Below are 22,592 nucleotides of genomic sequence, written 5' to 3' on the forward strand. Positions count from 1 at the left end.
AATCAAGTTAAATCGCGCTTTAAAGATTACTGAATCAAATTATAACAATGTTTGAGTCTGCCGCGGTTTGGAAGACAGAATTAGTTAGTAGACAAATATAATTGGTTCTAAAAGCTTCAATTAGTTTGTTTTTATAATTGGATCTATTTTTTAATTTAGGACAAATAACATCAGATAATATTTTGATTACACCGAACTTCTGCAGTAAAGAAAATAACATGTGTAGTGATAATATTTGTACAAAGAAATGTTCATAACAGTTCAATATAATAGCTTTATTATGTAAATAGTAATCACGTAGAAATTATTCTCTTTCAAATTTGTTCATTTTAAAGGTTCAAAAATCCTGATAAGTTCAATTCAGAACAATTGAATTTCGTAATGCATCGCCGTCAATTCGATATTACATCTAAACATCTGAAAAGAATAAATTTGTCGATACAAAGCTGAAATAATTATGTAACTACGTAAACATTAACTAAAAGAAGTTTGAGTGAATAATGGAATATATAAAAGTGTGCGTAGAAATAAATAAATCTTGAAATTTAATAAATAACATCTGATTTTATTGCACTTATAATATAAAAAATATATTTTATATTATAAGTGCAACATATTAACCACAACTAAATTGCAAAGAATTATTAATGAGTGTTGCTATGCTTGTTATAATAACGCGCAGTTTTTTTCATAATTTTTCCGGGTTGATTTTCGTCTATTTCCCGCTGAATTGCACTTCATCCCGATAAATGTTCTCGAAATAGTTGTATCGCTCTTTTCAACCGGACCCATGCATTTCAATATGAAGACCCCTGTTACTACGAAATAAACGTTTCCAACACTTCCACAGCAAGATATAGAACATTGTATAGAACAAAATTTTTTTTAACTATTGATTTAAACAAAATGAGACCACACCCATAAAAATCATTTCATGAAATTTGCTTATAAGGAACTTTTTACATAAAAGCAATATCGGACATCGGACGCCAGACGTGCATGAAGTTGTAAAAATGAATTAAATATTTGATGTAAATTCGTAAAATAAAAATAAATGTTGCACATGGTCTTTTCAGATCATGCACAAATCTTTGGTAAGATAATGACAAACAGTTAATTTGTTTTTTTGATCTTAGTATTAGTCCAATATCCGATGTTCGATGGCTCATGTAGAAAGTCTCTAATGAATTCAAAAAACTTCTATATACTATTAAAATTTATAATGCTAAGATTTTAGAAATGTTAAGTAATACTATGGAATAATATTTGATCAAACATTCTATCAATTTTTTAATTACTCTTTAACATTGATACAGAAAATATAGAATACGCGAGAATACCCGATCACTTTTTCTATTTTCTCAGGAAATCTAATTAGTCTGTTATTGCATATACAGAAGCATTTCACAAATCTTAACGAATTTTGATGAGTTCTAAATAATGACTAGCGAAATTTTTTGAAATTGTAATAAAAGTAAGCAGATACAATTTTCATACAACAGGGGACAAGTCGTGTTGATGGATTCCAGTAAATTTACTTTCAAAATTTTGAAACAACAAAACTTCAATTTCCAATATTTAAACTCGACTTAACATTGTGATACCATTTTTCTTTATTATAAATATAATTACCTTTAAAGGGCCGGAGTTTTTAAAAATTTGTAAATCGCATTTTTCTATATAGAAATGTGGTCATATAAATTCAAATCTTCGTGTTGATCTTCGAGCAATAATTTTATAGTTAATTAATTACTCATACAGCTCATGAGTAATACAGTCCGTCAGTTAAGGCAAAACTAAGTTAAGCTGTTGGCAGGTCAGACCTTACATCTAGACATATCCTAGTCCGGTACGGTAAGGCCACGTGTTAAAATTATTTAAATTTCAAAATGATATTCAATTGCACTATTTTTTTTTATTTTTGCTTTAGTTAGGTTTTATCTGATAAATTAAATTCATTTTGTATTATTAGTTTTTTACGAGTGATTCTATACTTATTTCACTAAAAAATAAATAAATAAATAATTGCAATCTTACAAGATATAGATATTTTTCACTTTTATTATTATACATAGAAAACATATGAGCATAGCACCCAAATTTCTATTTATAATATAAAAGTATATATTAATAATATAAATAGTAACATAATGTAAGTTTGTGTGTTAGAGAAGTTTTCTCTCTTATCCATACTCCATATTATAAAAAACTATCATTCTTTACCTATAGATGGCTTAGTATGTGATTTCCTTGTATACTATAACGATATGGTAGCGGCACGAGCACGAGATGAGACGGCCGCTGCCAATGCTGCCATTTCTCTTTCCTGGTTAAGAAAAGGTAAATGATCCATGCCGCCTGTGCTTTCTTAAAAAATCAAAAAATTACAATGACATCTCAATAATAAAAGAAACAAAAAGTTTAAGAATGAAGTAACAAGTCTTTATCGATTAATTTTATTTATTTATTTTCAGCCAAAAAACCTCCTGGCAAAAATGTCTGACGTGGAAACGTAAGTAGATGACAACAAATATGTTTACTTCAGATACTATTTCAAATAGACCATTATTTTTATTTAATTAAAATTGGCACGTTAAAATTTCATAATTTTATACATCTGTAACAAATTCTTTTTATTTTGACTTGTAGTTTCATTAAAAACTTTAAATAATCCAAACAAAGTTCTAACCTATAATTTCGAATTATGATGCGAGAAGTTCAATTTTATAAATATTTTTCAGCGACGATGTTCCCTCTGCGGCGATTGCAGGACAGATGGATGTTAACACAGCCCTCCAGGAGGTTTTGAAAAATGCCATGATTCATGATGGTGTTGTACATGGTCTCCATGAAGCGGCTAAGGCTCTTGACAAGTAAGGTTTTATTTACAATCTTGCATCAGTTGTATAAGAAAGTGGTAGGAAAAATTTTTGATAAGCTATAAAATTTCATCATTTTTATTTTTTTTGCAATATTATGATTATTAAAGGATGATAATTAGGCTCCCTCTACTGAGTTGAACCCAATTTTTTGAATCTTGCGGAGTTATGCCTTTCTGATAATCTTAAAATTATATTAACTACCATCAAATTAGATATTTTCAATGAAATCTAATTTCTAATTAATTTTATAGGAGACAAGCCATGTTGTGTATCTTGGCAGAGAATTGTGACGAACCTATGTACAAAAAGCTTGTTCAAGCACTGTGCAACGAGCATCAAATTCCTCTGATAAAAGTTGACAACAACAAAAAGTTAGGTGAATGGGCAGGACTTTGCAAAATTGATAATGCTGGAAAAGCTAGGAAAGTTGTTGGCTGTTCCTGTGTAGTGATTAAGGTAAACCAACTTCATTTGTAATGCAATCATGTTATGGAATACAAATGGACGTTTTTTTAAACTGTAATAACTTTTATTATATTTTTTTTTAATTCTAATATTGAAAATTTTTTTATAATTCAAATCCTTACAATATTATATGTTGTTATATAAAATATGTTACATTGATATGATGATAATTAGGCTCCCTCTACTGAGTAGAACCCAAAAATACAAAGTTTTGCTGATTAAAGCCTTTCTGATTCTAATAAATATCTAATAACTATTGTGTTATGCTTATAAATTTTAAGGATTATTTTATCAACCAAATAAATTATTTTGTTTTAGGACTTTGGAGAGGAAACTCCTGCCAAAGATGTTCTTATGGAATACTTGAAACAAAACACTGTACATTAGGTATCTTTTAATAAAATTTATTGAAAAAAATCAGAGTACTTATTTTAAAGTAAAAATTTAATCATACAAATTAAAGGACTACAATTTTAATCTTATTCAATGTTTTGATTCTCTTCCTGTTTAGATTTTAATATTTTTTCACAGATAATTTTGTGATTTGACCAATCTTTGACTTGACATTCTCTAAAACAATATTATATTATAAAAGTTAATAACACGAATAACTAGATTATAGTTTTTAGTATAAACATTACCTGCTACAGTACCAAACTTCTTTACATTTAGAACATCTATTTTTCGCTATTTCTTTGCACTTTGCACATGTTTTAGCATCAATTATATCCAGTTTATCAAAATCATATGCCTCACTCAAAATTTGGGCCATGTTTTTTACTTTTTCAATATCTTTTGAAAACAATGTTTTAGCTTGGTGTTCTGCTAATCTTTTCCATCTTTTACTATATTTTTCTTTTATTGATGAACTTATCTGAAAATTGATAATGCTATGAAACTCATATTTAATTTCAATCTGGTTAATTTATATAAAGCATTAGTTACCTCCGGAATAACTTCTACACTGATTGGTCGTTGTGAATTCGTAGTCTGAGAAGACATATTTAAGTAACTTAGCCATCTTCGAAGATCAATTAGTGGAGCTATTTGATCAAGTACATGCTCTTGCATGTATTTTTGCAACTGAAATAATTTTTAAATAACTTAGTAAATTTTTATTTGTAAAATATTTTTTTTAACAAATATATATACCTTAGTCAACTGAGACATTCGAAATTCAGTGATATCGTAATATGGTGCACATTTTGGATTGAGTAAAAGTTCTCTTAGCCCAAACCATACTTGACCTTCAAATTTGCAAAGTTTATCAATGTCCTTATCATCAAGCTTGTGCCATTTACCATTATAAATCATGATTTCTCCTGAAAAATTTTCAGAGTAATGAAAAAAATTACTCCCTAATTATACCTAGTTATGAACAACCTTTCTTATTTATTTTTTTCCATGGCTGATACTCAATCAGTTGTGCAAGTAAATACGGAATATCATTTGCTGCCAACATACGTGAAAGAGCGCACAAAGGTAATTGATCCGCAAATTCGGCTAAATAGCGTAAAATTGATATAGATCTCATCCCTATGTCAAAATCTATTTCAATTCTTTTTTCTGCCATTTCTTCCAAACATGTTCTAAAAGATCATTTTTTACATAATTAAGAGAATTTTACTAATGTTTCTAGTAAAATAAATCTTGAAACTTACTTCTTGTCTATGCATGGTTTTTCGTTTTTTGAATATAAGAGTAATGTAATGTAATGTGCAGCATAATCAATTAAATCAACAATTGAATCATCCATTGTTTCAACACTATCAGAATGGTATAAAATATTTTCAAGTATTGAAATAGCTAGTTCCTCATGATAAAATACACTAAATAAAATGAAAGTATTGGCAGGTTTTTCATCTAACTCCATTAATATAGGATAAACCTTTTGCTTCCATATCATTATTTGAATTGCTTCATAAATTAAAACGGGTATCTTGAAAAGATTTTAATTATTGTGACGACTTGGTAAAATAAAATTAAAGGAAACGGTAATTTTGAATTACGCACCTTTTTAAAACTAACAAACCACTCTTTGACACTCTCTTCTCTCAAAGTATTTATTTCAAAAACACTTTGTTGATTCAAGAGCATTAATTTTTTATGATACTCAAACCATCTACAAATAATACATGATATCATTATTGATTGGTGTAAAAATGGAAAGAAATATTTTTGACATACCCGCTCGTACCAACATCCTCTAAATTTGTAGTTTGTAAATGTTCTATAAATGATTCGATTTCCCAAGGCGATAATATATTTTCTAATTTTTCAGACATAATTATTAACATACAGATCGCTGTAAGCTACATTATTATTAAACGTATCTATGTGCCCACCATTTGTAAACAAATTTCACGGCCAAGCAACGATGCTATCACACGCGTGTCAAGGAGAAATAAAGACATCAAATATATAATGAAACTTTTTTGTTTCCTTTAATTCATTTTATCAATGAAAAATACATTATATTAGCCTTTGCAATAAACAAATAAAATTTTCAGTCACAGTTATAAAATATGATAAATATTTTTAGTTTCTATAAAAATCACAGTTTTTATACATGAGATGATTCATCTCCATTATCTGCTACCATTACCTCGCGATTTTCGTATGCCCAAAAACCATGAAATTCAATCAGAATACTAACCATAGTATCGCCTTGTCCACTATAAAATAGATAACATTTTAACATAGAATGTAATTTCAAAATTTATTTTAATAAAAGTATGTATTTACCAAGACAAAAGATCTTGCAACGTAATTTTATAAGGATCAGCTGGTTTTACCATATCAAAAATTTCATCTTTCACATCTTCAAAACTAACTAGCTCTTGCCCATGTATAGTCATTTGTTCTTGGATTGCCTGCAAGATGTTAACATAGATTCAAATCAATAAAAAAAAATTTAATTTTAGTATTATTAGAGCCAATAAATTATTTTACCTTAAAAAAATAATTAAGACAAAATGTATCTAAATATCCTTGATCGTTAATATCCAGAACTCTAAATAAGTAATGTAAACTTTGAGGTTCATGACGATTTTCTAAAGCAAGAACAAAGTCAAGATATGTTTTATAGTCCATTTCTCCATCATATGTTAAACATTCTTGAAAAACTCTTTCAAGGAAGACTCCAGTCAATGTTCCAGTTCCATAACTATTAATTGATAATAATAAAAAAATTACAATACTTTTCAAAGTTAATTTACTCATACTACTTTGAAACTTGCCCAGATAATTCTTCCTTATTAAGCATCCCATTATGATCCTTATCAAGATTTAGATATTGTCCATATACTTTTAGTGCAGATGGAGCAGAAAACCAATTAGCTTCTTGCAAATCTTTTGGAAGGTCGTCGTCTCGTAATTCTAATAAATCATCTAGAAAACTACATGCTAAAATATCTTGTATTCTTACTCTACCTGTCCTGAGAGGGTCTAAAAAAAAAAGAAACTTTCTAACTGCTGTACAAACATAAAATGAATGAAAAGATTTCTCTAATCCTTCAAGTTGTGGTAGAGTTGGAATTAACTCAAAAATATAATTTTCTAAGTCCTGTAATATCATGAGTTTATTATAAGTTTCAATTTTTCAATTATGATTATTCGTTCAATTTTATTTCTTGCATACCGATTCCCTTAAGTATCCTTGTCCAGTAACATCATATAACGAAAGACCAATGCGAGTTTGATGCAACCAAACTTTTCTCATAACGTAATTAAAAAGAGTTATGATATTTATTCTTCCATGTGGGTCTCCTTGTTGTAATTTAGCAAATACAACAGCAGAGAAATATTGTTTTCCTTTTGATCCAACAAATTTGGATACTTTTTTGAAATCTTCATAATTGATTAATTGTTCTTTACCCGATAGTGGTGGAGTATAATATTCATCTAACAAAGCCCATAAAGTTTTCAGTTCATTATTATCTATTAATTGTCGAGATCGTCTTTGTAAAAATAAAGCTCTAGTTTCTTCTCTGAGTTTTTGTAGCAGTATTTCATCTTCTTTTGGAATCTGAATGATATTCAATTATTAAATAAACACTCGTACAAAATTACATTTGAAAATTAATTGTAGGAAATACCTTAAAGTAAAATTTAGGAATAACTTTGTATGTATCATCTGTATCTTTGGCATCTATACCTTTCCACTCAGCATACACTTTTTGGAAGTATTCGTCTTCTTGTTTTTCTTTTTCTTCTGTACTTTTCATGTCTGTATTTGTAACTGCAAATCAAATATAAATTGTTAATTAGTTGATAAATGTTTGTTGGAAATTAAGAATCGATAAATTATTAAAAATTTTTACGTTTTGTAGAAACAACGCAGTTTCTAAGTAGTGTAGCTAATTCCATTGCACATATGTAAAGGTTAGATCAATAAATTCATAATACGTAAAACGTAAAAATTGTCCACTTGACAATAATTTTTTATATGATTGTAATATAAAGTATTTCAGTCCACTGTTTGATGATACCGATAACTAAATACACTGAATAGTATTTGTAGAAAATAAGGCACTAACTTCAAACTGCGTGTGTTTACGGTCAATGTCTACGTCCCATATATTCTAATTATCGTCAGCATTAGCTATTTTTTCTTAGATCACGCCCGCAGGCGATACAGCACCAGAGTCTATCCAGTACTGCTGATTATTGTAGCAATTTTATAATATAGCAGAGCAGATCGGTCATGTCCACATCCATCATCCACGCATATCACATAACCTATCTATTAAGTTTATTATTATAGTAATTATACAACTTAGAGTACATTTTTGCAAAATATAAGTTGTTATTCAAAATCGTTATATTTTATCAATAGAAACTAAATAAATGTTATTACAATTTCTTGAAACCAATTTAAATATAAGCTGATATATCACACGTTTCGTGCATTTTAGTATTTAAATTTATTTATGTTTTTATGCGTGATTGGCTAAAATAGCTGATTTCTAGAATTAATTTAAATAATATTTTATTGATAGACTTAAGACTAAGGCGTTTTGTTTAACATTTGACAGTTAATTTTAAAAAAACCTGTAGAAACGATAACAACCAATCACGAGGCTTTATTTTGAATATTTTGTCACTATGACACTTCTGCTTCCTGCGGTTAACTCAGTAGCAACGTTGCCAGATGTCTGACTTTTTTTAACTTTTTTCAATTTTCAAAACACTGTAAAATTGTTAAAATAAATAAACGTTAAGAAATATTTTTTTGTATGGTGAATAATTTACTATTCAAGACTTTTATTACATCTATCTTTATACACGCTTATAATTAAAAATCATTTCAACAGTTAAACATTTTTAAAATAAGCATAATTAAATTTCAAAACTATTCAATAATTCAAGATTGTTTACTTTTAATAATTATAAAACTTAAAATTAAAAATTTGCGCTAGAAAAAAAATTCGATCTGGCACAAAAATGGGGAGTGGCAACACAGCACGCCGCAACCCTGCCGACGACCGTTCGCAGTTGAACTAGTCATTGGCGGTACGTACGTACGACGCTACGACTATTTTTGAAGTTTCATTCTATATCCACTGTTTATTTCGCTAAAAAACAACTTCGTTAAAAATACAGCATAGAAAACATACGAGTAGTTTGTGAAACAGTGTGAAAACTATGCAAAGTGTGCTGATACGGAAGCGAAACGAAGTAAAAAAATAAGGATCAGTGAATATTTTTGCATCAACGCGAGCGCTTGCTTTTTAAACGCAACGGCCGAAATACGAAGAGACATACGTCAACGGCGAAGATTCGCGGAAGAGCAGCTGCATATCTCATATTAAGTGCTGGGTGAGCGTGTTTTATAAGAAACACGAGTAAAAAATTGCAAGGATCTGATTATCGCAGTCGAGGTAGAGAAAGTTATTGTCCAGAAAGTATACGCCAAACGAGAAACAATGGACCCCTTCACGCAGGTAAGCTCGATTGTTTTATTACGCTGGTCGGCTAGTTTGGCTGATTTACGGTTTTTACGTTCCTGCGGAGATAGTATACTCGAAAATGACGAGGACTTGTTTACTAGCTCCAAATCAGATTAAGATATTCTGCTAGCCTTGGACCAAGAGTTCTTGTGCGTATTTTTCTGTATGCCTCATGCAACGCTTACTTTCCCCATCATTCCCGCTCAGCATGAGTTGTAGTTATGCTTATTGTTTTGCTCCCTATGTAGTCGTCCTTTATATTTTTTGAATGCATCTCGTTTTTCGCATTTTTCATTTTAAAACGTTTTAAGCTTATGAGGATTATCTATAATGTAGTATTCAAAATTATTGTAAAAGTATACATCTATCAATTACGTAAAAATTTATTGCAATACAAAGATAAATTTTTTTTATTGTTTATCAAAGAGGTGCACATAAATGCCAAAATAAAAAAAAATTCAAATATCATATACTGTTTATTAAATATCATAACTTCTTCCACTACATTATCTTATCTGCTCTTTTCAAACCTTTTGATTTTTACTTCCTGGGATCAGAGTGATTCATTAATAAGATTATACATACAATAGTTATTCAAATTTCAGTTAATAGAAATGAAATGACATGCTTGATATAAGTAATTAAATAGTATGAGTTTGCATTGTATATTTAATAATTTGCAATTATGGATTATATCAGTTTTAGAATATTCTATCTATGTAAGATAGTAAATATCAAACAAATTTCTCAATTATTATACAAGAAATATCTATGCTGTTTTCACTGATGAACGTCATTCCTTTTTATTTTAGCGTATGTTAGAACGTGCAAAGGCTAGGAGAGAAAAACTGGACACCCAACTGTCTAATGCTGGTCATGATGTTATAAGAAGACGTAGTCCTCTCAAAGATGCTAATGCTCTTTTAACTCAAGCACCAGGTACTGTTCTTATCCAATCATTTTTATGTAGAAAACGAAAAAATATTTTCTATTTCTTATTATTCAATAATTTTATTTAGATATCAATTAGTGATTTTATAAAATTTGATCATATCATCCTTTTGTTTATCACATTATCCTACACTTTTCATTATTGAATTGCACATTATTCAAATGTTTGTTTTAACAGTCATTACAGAAGCTATTGCTAAAAAATCACCTATGAAAACAAGCTACTCTTCTACTTCCCCAACTGGATCTCCAGCAAAAACTACAAGAAAAACTTCTCCACTTAAAAGTCCAATAAAGAATGATTTACAGACTAATAAAGAGAATGGACAAGCACCAGCATCAAGTGTCAAGTCCAAGTTACAAAGACTAGGCAAATTATATTCTGGTAAGAAGTTATCTAATGTTGTACTCTTTTTTATTACAGACACCTCTACACACAATCAAAACTAGTTTTGGTTGCTTAAAAGTAAAGAGTTTGCTTTACCTTGGAAGAAAAAATGAAAGTAAAAGTCACTCCTTCTTTTAGCCTTTTGCTTATACTTTCATTTCTTTCTTAAATTCAAATTGAATTTATTATGTACAAGTCCTTTTAAATTATTTTTTTCTATTTTCTGTAAAATTATTTAATATTTTTATAAATAAACCTATTTATGTTTATTAAAAAATTTGTTACAAATATTCTATACTGTAAAGCTGTGAAATATTCTATCAAAAATTTTTCGATTTATTGTGAAATATAGTTATAGCTTATATAGCTTGTATGATAAACATGTAAATAATAAAATACTTAATTTGTTTGATTTTTTTGTTCAGATGAAAGTAGAGAACTTTTAAGTTCTCCTATCCATAGGACAGAAGAAAAGTTTGCTGTTGAAGATCTGAAAGTGGATCCAAAATCTGCAAAACCTTCTGCTAGATTAAATAGATTAGCTGCTCTGGCTAATGAAATAAACAACAGAGAAGACGACCTATCCCACCCTACAATTGTAAGTTTCAATATTGTAAAATAAAAATTTTCCTAGTTCAACATTTTAAATATGTTGAATTATAGGTAAAAACAACTGTTAGTAAAGCAGAAAGAGTTCAAGCAAAGCTCAATGAACAAGTAAAAAGTGGTTCAGAGCTTCAACCAAGTATAGGTGATTTGCATAAAAACAATACCAACAAAAGTAATAGTTCCTTAAGACCCATGAAATGGGATAAATCAGTTTTAGAAAACTTGGTAAGAATGATCTCTGCCTTGAGTTTTTAATATAACTCCAAAACCCGTAGACCTCCTCATTAACAGGGTATATAAGAATAAATGGATTTTGGCAATTGAGTATACAAAAACTTGGTCATTGTCATATCACATACAAAATATTTTCCAGGAGGCACAGGGTTTTAGTCGTACTAAAAGCAACTCTCGCCTTGTGTATGACTATCAGGCTTGTTCTCAGGGGTCAAATGGAAGCAACAACCAGGGAAAATCACCGACTAAATCGTTAACTAAAACGGCCTCAACTAGTGCTCTTCGAATAATCGCTGAAAAGAAAGAAACGAGTCCAGCGAAAACGACAACTGCGAAAACTCCGGAAAAGTCAATAAAATCTACCGGTAGTACGGCTGGCTCGCCTGCTGTTAGTAATCCACGATTGAATTCGAGATTCGGTCATAATGGTTCCTCCCCTAAAACTTCGATCATACAGTCGCCAGGTTCAGTTCTCAGTAAGGCTTCGATGTTTGAGTCCAAGGGTTCAGCTACGAAAACAAAGGACCCCGCTGAAATGACCCTGTCTGAGAGAATGGCTCTCTTTGAGAGAAACAAGGGTGAAGCTCTGATCCCGAAAGCTCCGCTCACTATGTCTGTGCCCACCAAGATGTTACAAGAAAAGGATAAGTCGATGCTTAGTCATAGTGGAGGTTTGTGGATAAATGTTATTCAAAATTCACTTTACAAGAAAGGTTACTTAAATCTAATGAAAAATGTGTTAAAACCAATTGAAGTAAAATTTGTCACTTTTTAGAATCACCTTCAAAATTAAAAGCGGATACTGGCAAGGCTGTTGAAGCCCAGCGATCAATTTTCGAGCAAGGTATTCGTACCCAAGAGCTCGAAAATAACATTTTACAGAATGTAAAAACTGAAAGACAGCGTGAGTTGGAAATGCTACGTTCTCGATTTAATCGTCAACGTGATAATGCGGCAACATCTGTTAGCTCAAGTTTTCGTACTAGTGAGAGCAGCGAAGGCAAACCCATCTCACCAAAGAATTCACCTATTTGTCCTGTAAAACCTACTCCGGCTGTAAGTATAAAACTAATTGCTTCAATAATTGATTACATGTGTGAATAATGTTACCAACTATTTTTATTCGGCATACAGGATCAAGCACCTCCACCACCACCACCTTTACCAAGTGCACAGAATTGTAAACAAAAGAACTTATTGTCAGGACCTAAAAATTCACCATCAAAAAAACAAGGTAATAAATTTCAATTGATTTTTTCTTTCGGGAATCGTATGATTTTTATTTAATTAATGTTCTGAAAACTAATTAAAGCTATAAATATATCAAGTTTTATTAATCAATATATTTGTTATTAGTGGCTAACAGCCCTCTGAAAACATGCGGTCATTTGAAAAAACTAACTGATGTAAAACGTGTAAAAATATCACCTGCTAAATCAGGTCACCTTTACCCAGATCTTACTCGAATTGAATCAAGCTCTGAAGACACTGAGACTGAAATTACTACTGACAGTACTGAGGCAACTACAGCTACACTGGATGAACGTACCGATACTCAAACTGAAACAGAAGCAGACTATTATTTAGAGGTAATGAAAATGTTTACTTTTCGATTTAAAATCGTGTAATTATACACAGTATTTTATTCTACGACTTTTCTTTATAGAATCAGTATGATGGTAATCACAGTAGTGACTATGATGATGATGATGATGATGATGATGATGATGTTGATGATGTTGATGATGATGATATTGGAAATACTAGTCTTGGACGTAGTATTTTACAAGTTGTTAGTCAACAAAATTCAGCTAGTAAAAGGGTATGTTCAAAGATTAAATAAAAAATAGAAATATTATGGTACTTTTCATTCTATACTTATTTTTATTTTATTTCCAGAGACCGATTGATCCTGATCCTGATAGTACAACATCAGATATTTCAGTTCTTGATGAAATGGACGAGTACCTTGACGAGTGTTTAGCTTTGCAAGAAAATGGAGAAGAAGGGCCTACTCCTGCTAAACTAAATAGAGGTGGCAAAAGTCCATCTGCTGCTTCTCACAGTTTCAAATACACTAAAAAGTAAGTCAATAAATATTTATTGCTAATAAGCTTTAATAAATATCGAAATTTAATCATAAAAATTTATTTAGTTCATCCTATCGTTCGCCTATCAAAATTACTTCTCCAGCTGCATCACCAAAGCCAAATGATCAGTATGTTGTGGAAGGCGATAATTGTGTACCATTACTGCACAGTATTAGTTTATACAGAAAGCAGCAGTCTCAGGTATATAATTATATTTAATTAAATGTTATCGCACATCATCAACTACTTTAAAACATTATGAATTTATGCTTTTATTTTTCAGACTCCTAAAACACCAGCGCGAGTTATTTCTCGTATACCTGATGTAGATTCCGTGTCATCTTATAGTTCATCTGATGATAGGGAATCCGTTCTTGTGCAAGACAAAATCAAACGATTGCTTGAAGAGGTACAAAAACAACAAGCTATCATTGGTCAGGCTAGTCAAGCTTTAAATTTGTGCAATTCGACTATTGAATTCAGCGGTTCACGGGAACAGGTTGAAGGAGAAAGATTGTTGCTGGTTGCAAGTGTGTAATTTTAATTGGTTTTTATTTTCTACAAATGATGTTTCAAATAGAATGTTTTTATTTCTATTTAAATTATTTTAGCTCAACGAAGACTATCTCTAATGAACGAAATTCAGCGCTTAAAAGTAGAAGGTACAATACAGCCAGTTGTGCCAGGAGCTCCAGAATTACAAGAGAGTGGGTCTTTGACGATTTCTGCTATTACTTTACCATTAAAACAAGACTTTATCCACAATGTGGACTCAGGTAAATAATTTGTATAAGTATTGTAGTTTTGTATTTTCGCACCTAAAATTTAATTAAAACAACACCGATTTTCTTCAATTATTTTATTTTCAGACAAATGCATTCATTTTGTATGCCTGGTGCGTTATTGGGACTCAGTAATAGCTACTCCAGTAGTTCAAGTTCAACCGGGAGACTCTTGTTTACGCTTCCCTTCCACTTTAAAAATTCAAGAATTATTCAGTGACTTCAGAGTTACAATTGATATTTACTCTTTGCAGACACGTGCAGAAATTCTTCCTCACGAAATTAAATATCATATTCACAATTCTACCAGCAATCATTCTTCCAAAGATAAGAAGGTATAATTTTTACAACAGAAAATTATAATGAAATCAAAGAAATAGTTAATATCATTACAATGTGGTTCTAGATCGGAGGTAAAACGCCTAAAAAGTTCAAACAGGAAAGTAAATTAACTATGCCTAATCTTCAAAGTCCAGCTGGACCATCAGCAGTACGAACAACTTCCTTTTCACCCACTGGATACGTAATCTTCAGTTTGAAAGAAGTACAAAGACAACACTTTACAATCAACAAGGTCTCGATTTCATTCATTTCTGTCTATCCGTACGGATTTTATTAACTAATATTTACTATTGTTAGGTCCCGCCTTTGTCTCCTTTGGAAGGACATTTACAGATGCACGTATCGTGTGAGTTAACTGTTGCCGTAGAACATCATGGTTTCTTAACCATGTTTGAAGATATTTCTGGATTTGGTGCGTGGCATCGAAGATGGTGCTTACTCAAAGGAGCTACGTTATCTTATTGGAAATATCCTGACGACGAGCGCAAAAAGACTCCCATAGGAAGTCTTGACCTTCAAAGTAATTATCTACTAAAATTAAGAATTTGAAAATTCTTTGGCAAATTCTTACATCAATTGATTTTTCAGGCGTTACTACGACAAACGTGAATTTAGTATCTCGAGATATTTGCGCCAGGCTACACACCTTCTTACTGGAAACAAGAAGACCAGCTCAACCTGGTGATACTGATAGTCTTGTTATGGTTCGAAATGGTCCAGAAACAACGATAAGGTACATGTAATCATTATTTCATTATTATTTCAATATTACATATTTGTTAAAGTAAATTTATCGAATAATTTTTTTCAGGCATCTTCTATCAGCCGACACTAAGGAAGATAGATTAGAATGGTGCGCTAAACTGAACAAAACCTTGCATTTAATTCGTGCATGGGGTAGTCCGTTGACATAATCATATACAATTGACAATTAATATATATATATAAAGTAAGATTAGTTTAATTATTTTATAAATTATATTTTTGCCAACAACGATTGTGTACTTGAAAGTACAAAGTCAGATTATGCTATTTGTGAGAACTTGACAGTCGATTAAAATTTTAATTATACTTACTTCAGATTAACATTAAACTGTTAAATATTGAAATGAACGGTTATAAGAAAATAATTCAAGTTCAAGACGATTTTCTGTTACATATAAATTGATAATTAGACAAAAAATTATAAATTTGTTTATTTTATAAAAATATTGTTTACTTTGCAAGACTATAGGCGACTACTTATTGGAATTTTTATTCCATACTATTATTTCTCAAGGCTAAATAAATTGCGTGCTATGTTTTATTTTTTTTCAAATTACATACCAGCTACAAATAGTTCATGCAAACTATACTGTTAATCTTCATTTAATCAAAAATACTTTCTTAATGAATTGCTAATTTTTAATTACTGTAAATAGTAAAATAGAAATACTCTTATTACAGACAATGGATTTTTGTAACATTTTACATAGATTTATATAATTAATTAATACAGTATTTTTACATAACTAGTAGTATGTATTTTATGCGCTGTTATTAAATTTTGAGTTTCGTGTGTTTCTAACTGTTAATAATATTGGTATAAACCGCTATAAGTAAGGAAGCATTATGTTTTTATATATGTAACATTTATGCTAATAATACAAATATTTTGAATAAACTTGAAAAATCTCGCCAAAAATGATTTTTTTCCTATAAAAAATTCAAAAATGGGTTTTTCCTATAGAAATCGGTCATAAAATTCAAGTACTTAACATAACAGTGGGATATTTCTTCTTAAAATTTTCTTAAAAATCGCAATTTGCAATTAATTTTGACGATTCTTTTAATACTCGACAATAGTTATAGTTTTTGATATTAAAGCATCTAAGCAATATCGATTAAAGTGTTACATCCATTATCAAAGACAATAAATCTATAATTACGGCAAACCAAAACTACAAAAAAGACTGGTAACAATTAAATAGTTAATAACTATACAACTAACAATTAAAAAGTTAACTTCATAATAATAGGATTAAAATAAATCAAACAAGTTTTATTTGATCAATCAATTACATTACACGTGGTGTTAATATGCCAATTTTAATTTATTGACAACAAATTATTAATTTTACTTACATATTGTTAATATAGATTTTTCAAGTAATCAAAGCGAGCAAAGATTAGTGAAATCGTATCCTATAGATTGAAGAATCTTAAAAAAAAGACTTCGTGGAAATGAGAATAATTAAATTAATTCAAATTAATTAAATGTTAAGCAGGTAACAAATATGATGGATTATTATCTGCAGCGTTCCACGTGGACATAGTTCTTGAAGTCACAATAACAATAAGAATACTGGAAAAGTATACAATACTTTTGTGTCAGTACCATTAAATCATTTAAAATCTCATCTGAAAACTTTTATTTATAAAATCGGTTTATCGTAATTTTTAATTGACTTTGATTGATAATATCTGTAATGGTTTGATGATCTTTTTTCTAAACTTTGTTTGTACTTTTTGATATTAAAGCGCCTAGCTTAAGGTATATCGATAAAAAAAATGATTAAGATTAATTAATTAATAAGCAGACAGATAACAAATATAATTGATTGTATCTAAAAAATATACAATACTACTACGTCAATACCATTAATGTAAAAGAAATATAGTTTGAAATTTTTTTTAAATTTAGTTTGCCGTAAATATAGTTTTATTGACTTTGATAATAGATATAACATTTATAATACTTTATTCGAAATTGCTTAGACGCGTCAATGTCAGAAAGTACAACTACTATGTATGTAAAACTATGTATTTATAAAAAATATCAACATCGATTGCACATTTTCATGAGGTTTTTAAGAAAAAAAGTCCTAAATATCCCACTGTGCGCTTCCGCCTCCCAACCATAGGTGCATCGAAACGTCTTTTTTTAATTGGTGCCATACCTCCCGATATATCGGACATTTGAATTTCATATATACTGATTTCTATAGAAAAAATCCTTAAAAATGTATTGAAGCAAGAATAAAGGAAACCACTTTTTGAGTTATTAACAATTGTTCAAAATAAAAGTTAATAATTTTAGAAAAAAAATTACTATTTATTGTTATAATTATTTGTAAAGCTTTAGATGTTGAACGTATTTTAAAAAGAGTTTAACTTTGACAACTTTATTAGCTATTGAAATATAGTTTTTCAAAAATTTGTTAACATTTTTCCTTAATAGTTAATAATTCTTGATATATTTAATATTTCGAGAAGATAATTCAAGAAAAAATTTACTTCAATGTATACAACAGTTGTGCAAAATTTGAAAAAATCCGTTGCTTCGTGTCTGTGAGCCTATCAAAATAGTCAAGAATCACCCATAAACTTCTCTTTGATAAAAAATAATGTCTTCCAAATCAAATGATAAAAGAAATAAGATTATTTACAATTCATTTTTATTAGTTAAAAATATAAAATTTACAATCTTGAACGTGATTACAAATATTGTTTTAGAACTTAATAGTAGATTGTATTATTTTCATATTTAATTGTATGAAAAAAAATTGTATTTATCAATTGCTGCCTGAGTGATTTATTCCCAAATGATAGCAAACATCGGAAGAAATATACTTTAAAGAAATAAAACCTGTCAGATTTTTGAATAAAAAACAAATGTCCAGTTCGAAATCGGGTCTAAGTACTAATTTCGATAGAATATGACAATGAATAAATGCGCCACGTTCTCAGAGTATTATTACAAGGACAGCTTAGAATTATCATATGGTTAAATGGTAGATATTAACACTGGCTTTACGACACGATCGGCTGCACTTTTAGGTGACGCGGAAGCAGCTCATAATCAACAGAGAGGAAGGCATTTGGAAGTAAAATATGCGACACGCGCTTAGACGAGCGTGATGGTAGGATGGAAGCCGTCCTTGTCGGCTTTATAGTCAACCCTGAAGGTCTTGCCGTCGGGAGTCTGGAACTGATAACTGCCGGTGACCTCGAGAGCTTCGTCATCGGTACCAGGGTTGGTGATCACAGCTGTTTCTTCTTTCTTGTGGCCGTCGCTTTGCTCGTAGCTGTAATGGTAGCCGTCCACTCCGATGTTATTGTTTTCCTCTTGCTTCGTGATCGTTATACCCGCGTATTGACTCTGCTGCTGCGGCGGCGGTGCCGCCACGCACGCGACCACCAACAGAGATAATAAGATTACCTGCTCGAGACAAAAGGCCCCTAATTAATTACTGTTTTCTTTGTTATTACGCTATTTCCACTAGTTTTTCTCACTCTTCCAACTTTAATCGAAATAAATACTTGAGATAACTTAACAAAATATTTTCAATATTTTGGGTAGTTCTCTGAACGATGAAAAGTCTATAGCGTGCATTATAAGTGAAACGTTGGGAAAGAACTACAATACGATAGTAATGATAAGCCATTCTGCAAAACTAATATTTTTGAAACTCTATTCACTCATAAAAATATAATTCAAAATCTTAACTCGACATTTCAACAACAGACGTTAAGAATCGTAACACACAAGTTTATTTTAAGATAAATATTACGTAATCGTAATACTGATCTTTGTTTAGTCTGCAATCAGTAGTTTGCAAATTAAAATTCTTTGTCTCTCATTAGCAGTTGTACAACTGACATGTATAACTCGACCTTCACACCGTTACCTTCATCGCCGAATTTCTGATTTTCGTTCAAAATTTTGATTTCACCGAACAAAGAAATACTTGTGATATTATTTTTATCGAAAATAAAAAAAGTCTACGTCAGTCGCGTTGAAAAAGCGTATTTATCAAAACGAACAAAAAGCAGCTACTCGACGATGTTATACAGTGAAAAAAAAAGTTAATACGCCGATCGTTCATAAAAACAGTGCGAGCTGGACGGGATAAAACAAAGACAGAAAATGGGAGCAACCGGCCTCATGAATAAACGAAACTGTACATATATGTAAGAGTCAATATGTACACGTGGCACACATCCTCAAGGATCGAAGCTTTAACTTTCTCCAAGTAGCGAGTCTAGTTGGTAGATAGGATAGGCATCCTATATAACGTTTGACAATTTTACGTAACGTCGCGCTTCTCCGCCCGCTCCGGAGAAAGAGCGAGCGAGGATCGCGTCTTCTCGACTTCGTTTTCGACTTCACGCGGCAGCGGCGGCGGCGGCGCGCAATCGATTGCGAGCGCAACCAGTCACGATCGGCAGTCGCGCTAAATGCTTTTAAGAGCCTACCGTTGTCTCTCTCTCTCTCTCTCTCTCTCTCTCTCTCTCTCTCTCTGTGCTACACTTGCCACGTAATGCTCCATTCCAGCGTGTATGTGCTTGGGACATATCGATTGCAGTCCGAATTTTTACTGCATCGCTCGAACAAGAACGAATTCTCCCTCGTCCCTATAATTTCTTAACGATCAGCGCGCGCATGCGAAACTCTTTTTTACTCCCTCTACGTTATAGTTTACTCAACGTCGTCTTCTTTGGTGCTTGTAAATAATGCAGTGCCGGGGGACGGATGATGCCTACATTAGCGATGAACGAGCTCATACGTACGCGTCTCAACTATTTTTGCATGTAAACTTCTTTTTTTATGACAGAACTCGCGCGTCTGGAGTTATGCGTGTCCAATGAACAATGACAAAACAGGAGGTTAATAGCTATCGATTTCGACAACGACTTCTTGTTCTTACTGTGACTGGTATTCAAGAGTTAATTTATGAATGGAAAAGGAAAGCTATAACCTGTGGTGAAGCGATAACGCTAAAAATACGCGATGAATCGGTCAGAAAAAAATCCGACCCATTCAGACAGCTGGCCGGAGTCGCAGGTGTCTCATCCCGTTCGTCCACGCGTATTCTAATACAAAAGGTATCAGACCAGCGAACGCACCATATCTGCCCAATAAATAACATTTAACACTTGATTAAGGAATCGTGGCCGGTTTGAACGTGCGACAATGCTAACTGATGGCTCTTACGTAGAACCAGCGAGCCGATAACGAAACACTCCACAACCAAAAATCAAAATCAGTGCTAAGGTAGAGCAGCGTCTAATCATGTGTAATAAGCCGCAGCTGAAGAACCCGAGGCAATCGGCGCACGGTCCTTCGACATTTCCTTCTAACAAAGAGTACATCGACGAGCGTGCGTTCCTCCGAAAAACCATGTCGTAAGCGCACCGCGTGGTGCCCGCACTGACGTAAGCTGCGCCCGCGGAAGAAGAGCACACGTGCACCAAGACGAAAGAGTTTCATAGATCGACGTGTGTGTATTCGAAGTGTCCACTTTCACTCATTTGCGTTCCGAGTTGCGAAACAATCTTTGTAAAAAGAAAAAAAATGAAAAAAAAAAAAAAAAAGAAAAAGAAAACAACGTGAACCCACCGTCTTCATGCTGGCGCTTGATTTATCGATGCGAGAGATAGAGCGGAGAGCAAACGCTTTACTGAAAATGCACACAACACCGAGGATGTACCTCGCTGCACTCGGCTTTTATATTGGATGTGCGAAACGGTGCAACAGTACCCCCCACGATACCACCGCCCTAATCAGAAGAGCCATGCAGAGAGGACAACCCTACTCCTCCTCCTCCTCCTCCGACGCCTTTCCTTGCTTCAATGCATTTTCTGCAAGAGAAGCCGATGCCGCGCACCGACAGTCCTTGCCGAGGTCGCGTGCCACACGCGCGCGCGCGACGCAGACGTTAATTGAATGACTTCATTTATTTTACGGAGGGAGCTTGCGAGGCTGCGCGAGATTGCAAGCGAACGACGGGCCGGTTTCATCCGGCGATGGTCAAACAATTTTTCCTTTAATCGTCTGACTCAAGCTCTAATCGCCTTGTTTTCCCCCTGTTGCCGAAGATGTCACTTCCGGATTGATCAACTCGCGCGCTCGCTCACCTTGCCATTTGTTTACTACGATTCGCAGCCACGCAAGAATCGCTCCTTCACCACTGACAGCTTAGACCGTCATAATAAGTTCGCCGTTAATCTTTTCGCTACTTGATGGCCGCTTCGCTTAAAATAGACACATTTTTAATTGCCATTGATCGATCGTTTCGAGTTTACGTCGATCAGTCCGTGTCTTTTTGCTTAATAGATCATTGTCATTAAGCTGTTCTTTTATTTCTCTTTCTCTCTCGAATCCTTTACGTAATATAACGAGATGGTAATTTTTAATTTTTCTCCTTAATAAATAATGGTTTTCTTGGTGTTGGAGGAAGATGATGAGCACAAAATACTTTGGTTATAACGTGTTTGATCCATGTTTGTTGGGGCAACATTGACTATGAGGCTCTATTTCTTGGGAAATTTGCGCGCTAATTCATTCTTATCTTTTTTCGTTAATTGACAAAGCGTTGAACATTCTTTCGGTAATTTCAGTATGATTTGTATGGAAAACAACTCAAGCAATAATATAATTACGCAAAAGTAAAAAAAAATACAAGGTCTTCGTTTTGCAGCCCCGCTTTTTATTTTCATAAGTAGAGTAGTCATTAATAAAATGCTCAAGCTGCATACACGCATCGGCAATGTAATCACACAGTTTATCGAAATTCTCGACTCGCGCGGCGAGGAGAGAGAAAAAGCATCCGAATGAAAGGTATAACGTGAACGTGTGTATCGGGATATCTCTCGAAAATCAGAGACGAAGAAAGAGAGGAGAAGAGATAGACGCTTACATGTGTCGGGGCATTTTCGATGCGTACATACATCACACGAAACCACACGATGACGATCTCCAATGAGATACCTCAGTAGAAAGTATATACGCGAGGTGCGCGTGAAGCACGCGCGGACGACGCCTAAAATACCGCGTAAAATTTACATAATAATTTGGAAATTGCGTTTCATCTTGTAGCATATGTTCCTGCGACTCCCTAAAAATCATTCGGTGA

The 22,592-nt window shown here is 32.1% G+C and overlaps 5 protein-coding genes across 12 annotated transcripts; 2 read left to right on the top strand and 3 right to left on the bottom strand.

The window, feature by feature from the left end:
- The first annotated feature begins 2,279 nt into the window (after nucleotides 1-2,279).
- On the top strand, nucleotides 2,280-3,796 carry LOC131671531 (small ribosomal subunit protein eS12). Its single transcript, XM_058948019.1, has 5 exons — nucleotides 2,280-2,340; nucleotides 2,475-2,512; nucleotides 2,742-2,873; nucleotides 3,134-3,338; nucleotides 3,666-3,796. The coding sequence occupies exons 2-5, from the start codon at nucleotides 2,496-2,498 to the stop codon at nucleotides 3,732-3,734; spliced, it is 423 nt and encodes a 140-aa protein (XP_058804002.1). The 5' UTR covers nucleotides 2,280-2,340; nucleotides 2,475-2,495; the 3' UTR covers nucleotides 3,735-3,796.
- Nucleotides 3,797-3,826: 30 nt separating this feature from the next.
- LOC131671550 (zinc finger MYND domain-containing protein 10) lies at nucleotides 3,827-5,632 on the bottom strand. Its single transcript, XM_058948050.1, has 8 exons — nucleotides 5,535-5,632; nucleotides 5,361-5,469; nucleotides 5,009-5,286; nucleotides 4,731-4,936; nucleotides 4,500-4,669; nucleotides 4,293-4,430; nucleotides 3,989-4,221; nucleotides 3,827-3,917 (listed from the first exon to the last, which is right to left on the bottom strand). Exons 1-8 carry the CDS (start codon nucleotides 5,630-5,632, stop codon nucleotides 3,827-3,829), a joined length of 1,323 nt encoding a protein of 440 aa, XP_058804033.1.
- A 159-nt stretch (nucleotides 5,633-5,791) lies between these two features.
- Nucleotides 5,792-8,297, bottom strand: LOC131671529 (serine/threonine-protein phosphatase 2A regulatory subunit B'' subunit gamma-like). 2 transcript variants are annotated; one of them, XM_058948017.1, is made up of 8 exons: nucleotides 8,206-8,297; nucleotides 7,886-8,091; nucleotides 7,445-7,587; nucleotides 6,988-7,374; nucleotides 6,587-6,912; nucleotides 6,300-6,513; nucleotides 6,093-6,220; nucleotides 5,792-6,022 (listed from the first exon to the last, which is right to left on the bottom strand). In XM_058948017.1, the coding sequence occupies exons 3-8, from the start codon at nucleotides 7,571-7,573 to the stop codon at nucleotides 5,911-5,913; spliced, it is 1,296 nt and encodes a 431-aa protein (XP_058804000.1). In that variant the 5' UTR covers nucleotides 7,574-7,587; nucleotides 7,886-8,091; nucleotides 8,206-8,297; the 3' UTR covers nucleotides 5,792-5,910. The 2 variants fall into 2 exon arrangements, with proteins under 2 accessions (XP_058804000.1, XP_058803999.1); XM_058948016.1 differs by having other exon boundaries at nucleotides 7,670-8,091; nucleotides 8,206-8,296.
- A 579-nt stretch (nucleotides 8,298-8,876) lies between these two features.
- Nucleotides 8,877-16,159, top strand: LOC131671520 (anillin). 7 transcript variants are annotated; one of them, XM_058947996.1, is made up of 20 exons: nucleotides 8,877-9,292; nucleotides 10,111-10,237; nucleotides 10,428-10,634; nucleotides 11,063-11,235; nucleotides 11,301-11,471; nucleotides 11,620-11,868; nucleotides 11,938-12,151; nucleotides 12,256-12,536; nucleotides 12,615-12,714; nucleotides 12,837-13,069; nucleotides 13,147-13,302; nucleotides 13,380-13,564; nucleotides 13,636-13,771; nucleotides 13,854-14,100; nucleotides 14,182-14,346; nucleotides 14,440-14,687; nucleotides 14,759-14,926; nucleotides 14,992-15,214; nucleotides 15,283-15,427; nucleotides 15,506-16,159. In XM_058947996.1, the coding sequence occupies exons 1-20, from the start codon at nucleotides 9,275-9,277 to the stop codon at nucleotides 15,606-15,608; spliced, it is 3,549 nt and encodes a 1,182-aa protein (XP_058803979.1). In that variant the 5' UTR covers nucleotides 8,877-9,274; the 3' UTR covers nucleotides 15,609-16,159. The 7 variants fall into 7 exon arrangements, with proteins under 7 accessions (XP_058803979.1, XP_058803975.1, XP_058803980.1 ...); XM_058947992.1 differs by having other exon boundaries at nucleotides 11,620-12,151; XM_058947997.1 differs by having other exon boundaries at nucleotides 11,620-12,151; nucleotides 12,921-13,069.
- A 1,803-nt stretch (nucleotides 16,160-17,962) lies between these two features.
- LOC131671519 (flexible cuticle protein 12-like) lies at nucleotides 17,963-21,168 on the bottom strand. Its single transcript, XM_058947991.1, has 2 exons — nucleotides 21,077-21,168; nucleotides 17,963-18,895 (listed from the first exon to the last, which is right to left on the bottom strand). Exons 1-2 carry the CDS (start codon nucleotides 21,083-21,085, stop codon nucleotides 18,581-18,583), a joined length of 324 nt encoding a protein of 107 aa, XP_058803974.1. The 5' UTR covers nucleotides 21,086-21,168; the 3' UTR covers nucleotides 17,963-18,580.
- Nucleotides 21,169-22,592: the final 1,424 nt, after the last annotated feature.

The sequence above is a fragment of the Phymastichus coffea genome, unplaced genomic scaffold (genome assembly GCF_024137745.1).
Source record: "Phymastichus coffea isolate CEN01 unplaced genomic scaffold, Cenicafe_Pcof_1.1 PCOF00128, whole genome shotgun sequence".
In the NCBI taxonomy this organism is placed as follows: domain Eukaryota; kingdom Metazoa; phylum Arthropoda; class Insecta; order Hymenoptera; family Eulophidae; genus Phymastichus; species Phymastichus coffea.

Coding starts and splice junctions, on each gene's coding strand:
- LOC131671531 (XM_058948019.1), top strand. Junction 2,874..3,133: donor GCGGCTAAGGCTCTTGACAA/GTAAGGTTTTAT, acceptor TTAATTTTATAG/GAGACAAGCCATGTTGTGTA. Junction 3,339..3,665: donor GTTCCTGTGTAGTGATTAAG/GTAAACCAACTT, acceptor ATTTTGTTTTAG/GACTTTGGAGAGGAAACTCC.
- LOC131671550 (XM_058948050.1), bottom strand. CDS start 5,632: ATGTCTGAAAAATTAGAAAATATATTATCGCCTTGGGAAATCGAATCA. Junction 5,470..5,534: donor GAGGATGTTGGTACGAGCGG/GTATGTCAAAAA, acceptor TATTATTTGTAG/ATGGTTTGAGTATCATAAAA. Junction 4,431..4,499: donor GAATGTCTCAGTTGACTAAG/GTATATATATTT, acceptor AAATTATTTCAG/TTGCAAAAATACATGCAAGA.
- LOC131671529 (XM_058948016.1), bottom strand. CDS start 7,715: ATGGAATTAGCTACACTACTTAGAAACTGCGTTGTTTCTACAAAAC. Junction 6,514..6,586: donor AATAAGGAAGAATTATCTGG/GCAAGTTTCAAA, acceptor ATCAATTAATAG/TTATGGAACTGGAACATTGA. Junction 6,023..6,092: donor TTGCAAGATCTTTTGTCTTG/GTAAATACATAC, acceptor TCTATTTTATAG/TGGACAAGGCGATACTATGG.
- LOC131671520 (XM_058947992.1), top strand. Junction 14,101..14,181: donor AAGATTGTTGCTGGTTGCAA/GTGTGTAATTTT, acceptor AAATTATTTTAG/CTCAACGAAGACTATCTCTA. Junction 14,688..14,758: donor ATTCTTCCAAAGATAAGAAG/GTATAATTTTTA, acceptor ATGTGGTTCTAG/ATCGGAGGTAAAACGCCTAA.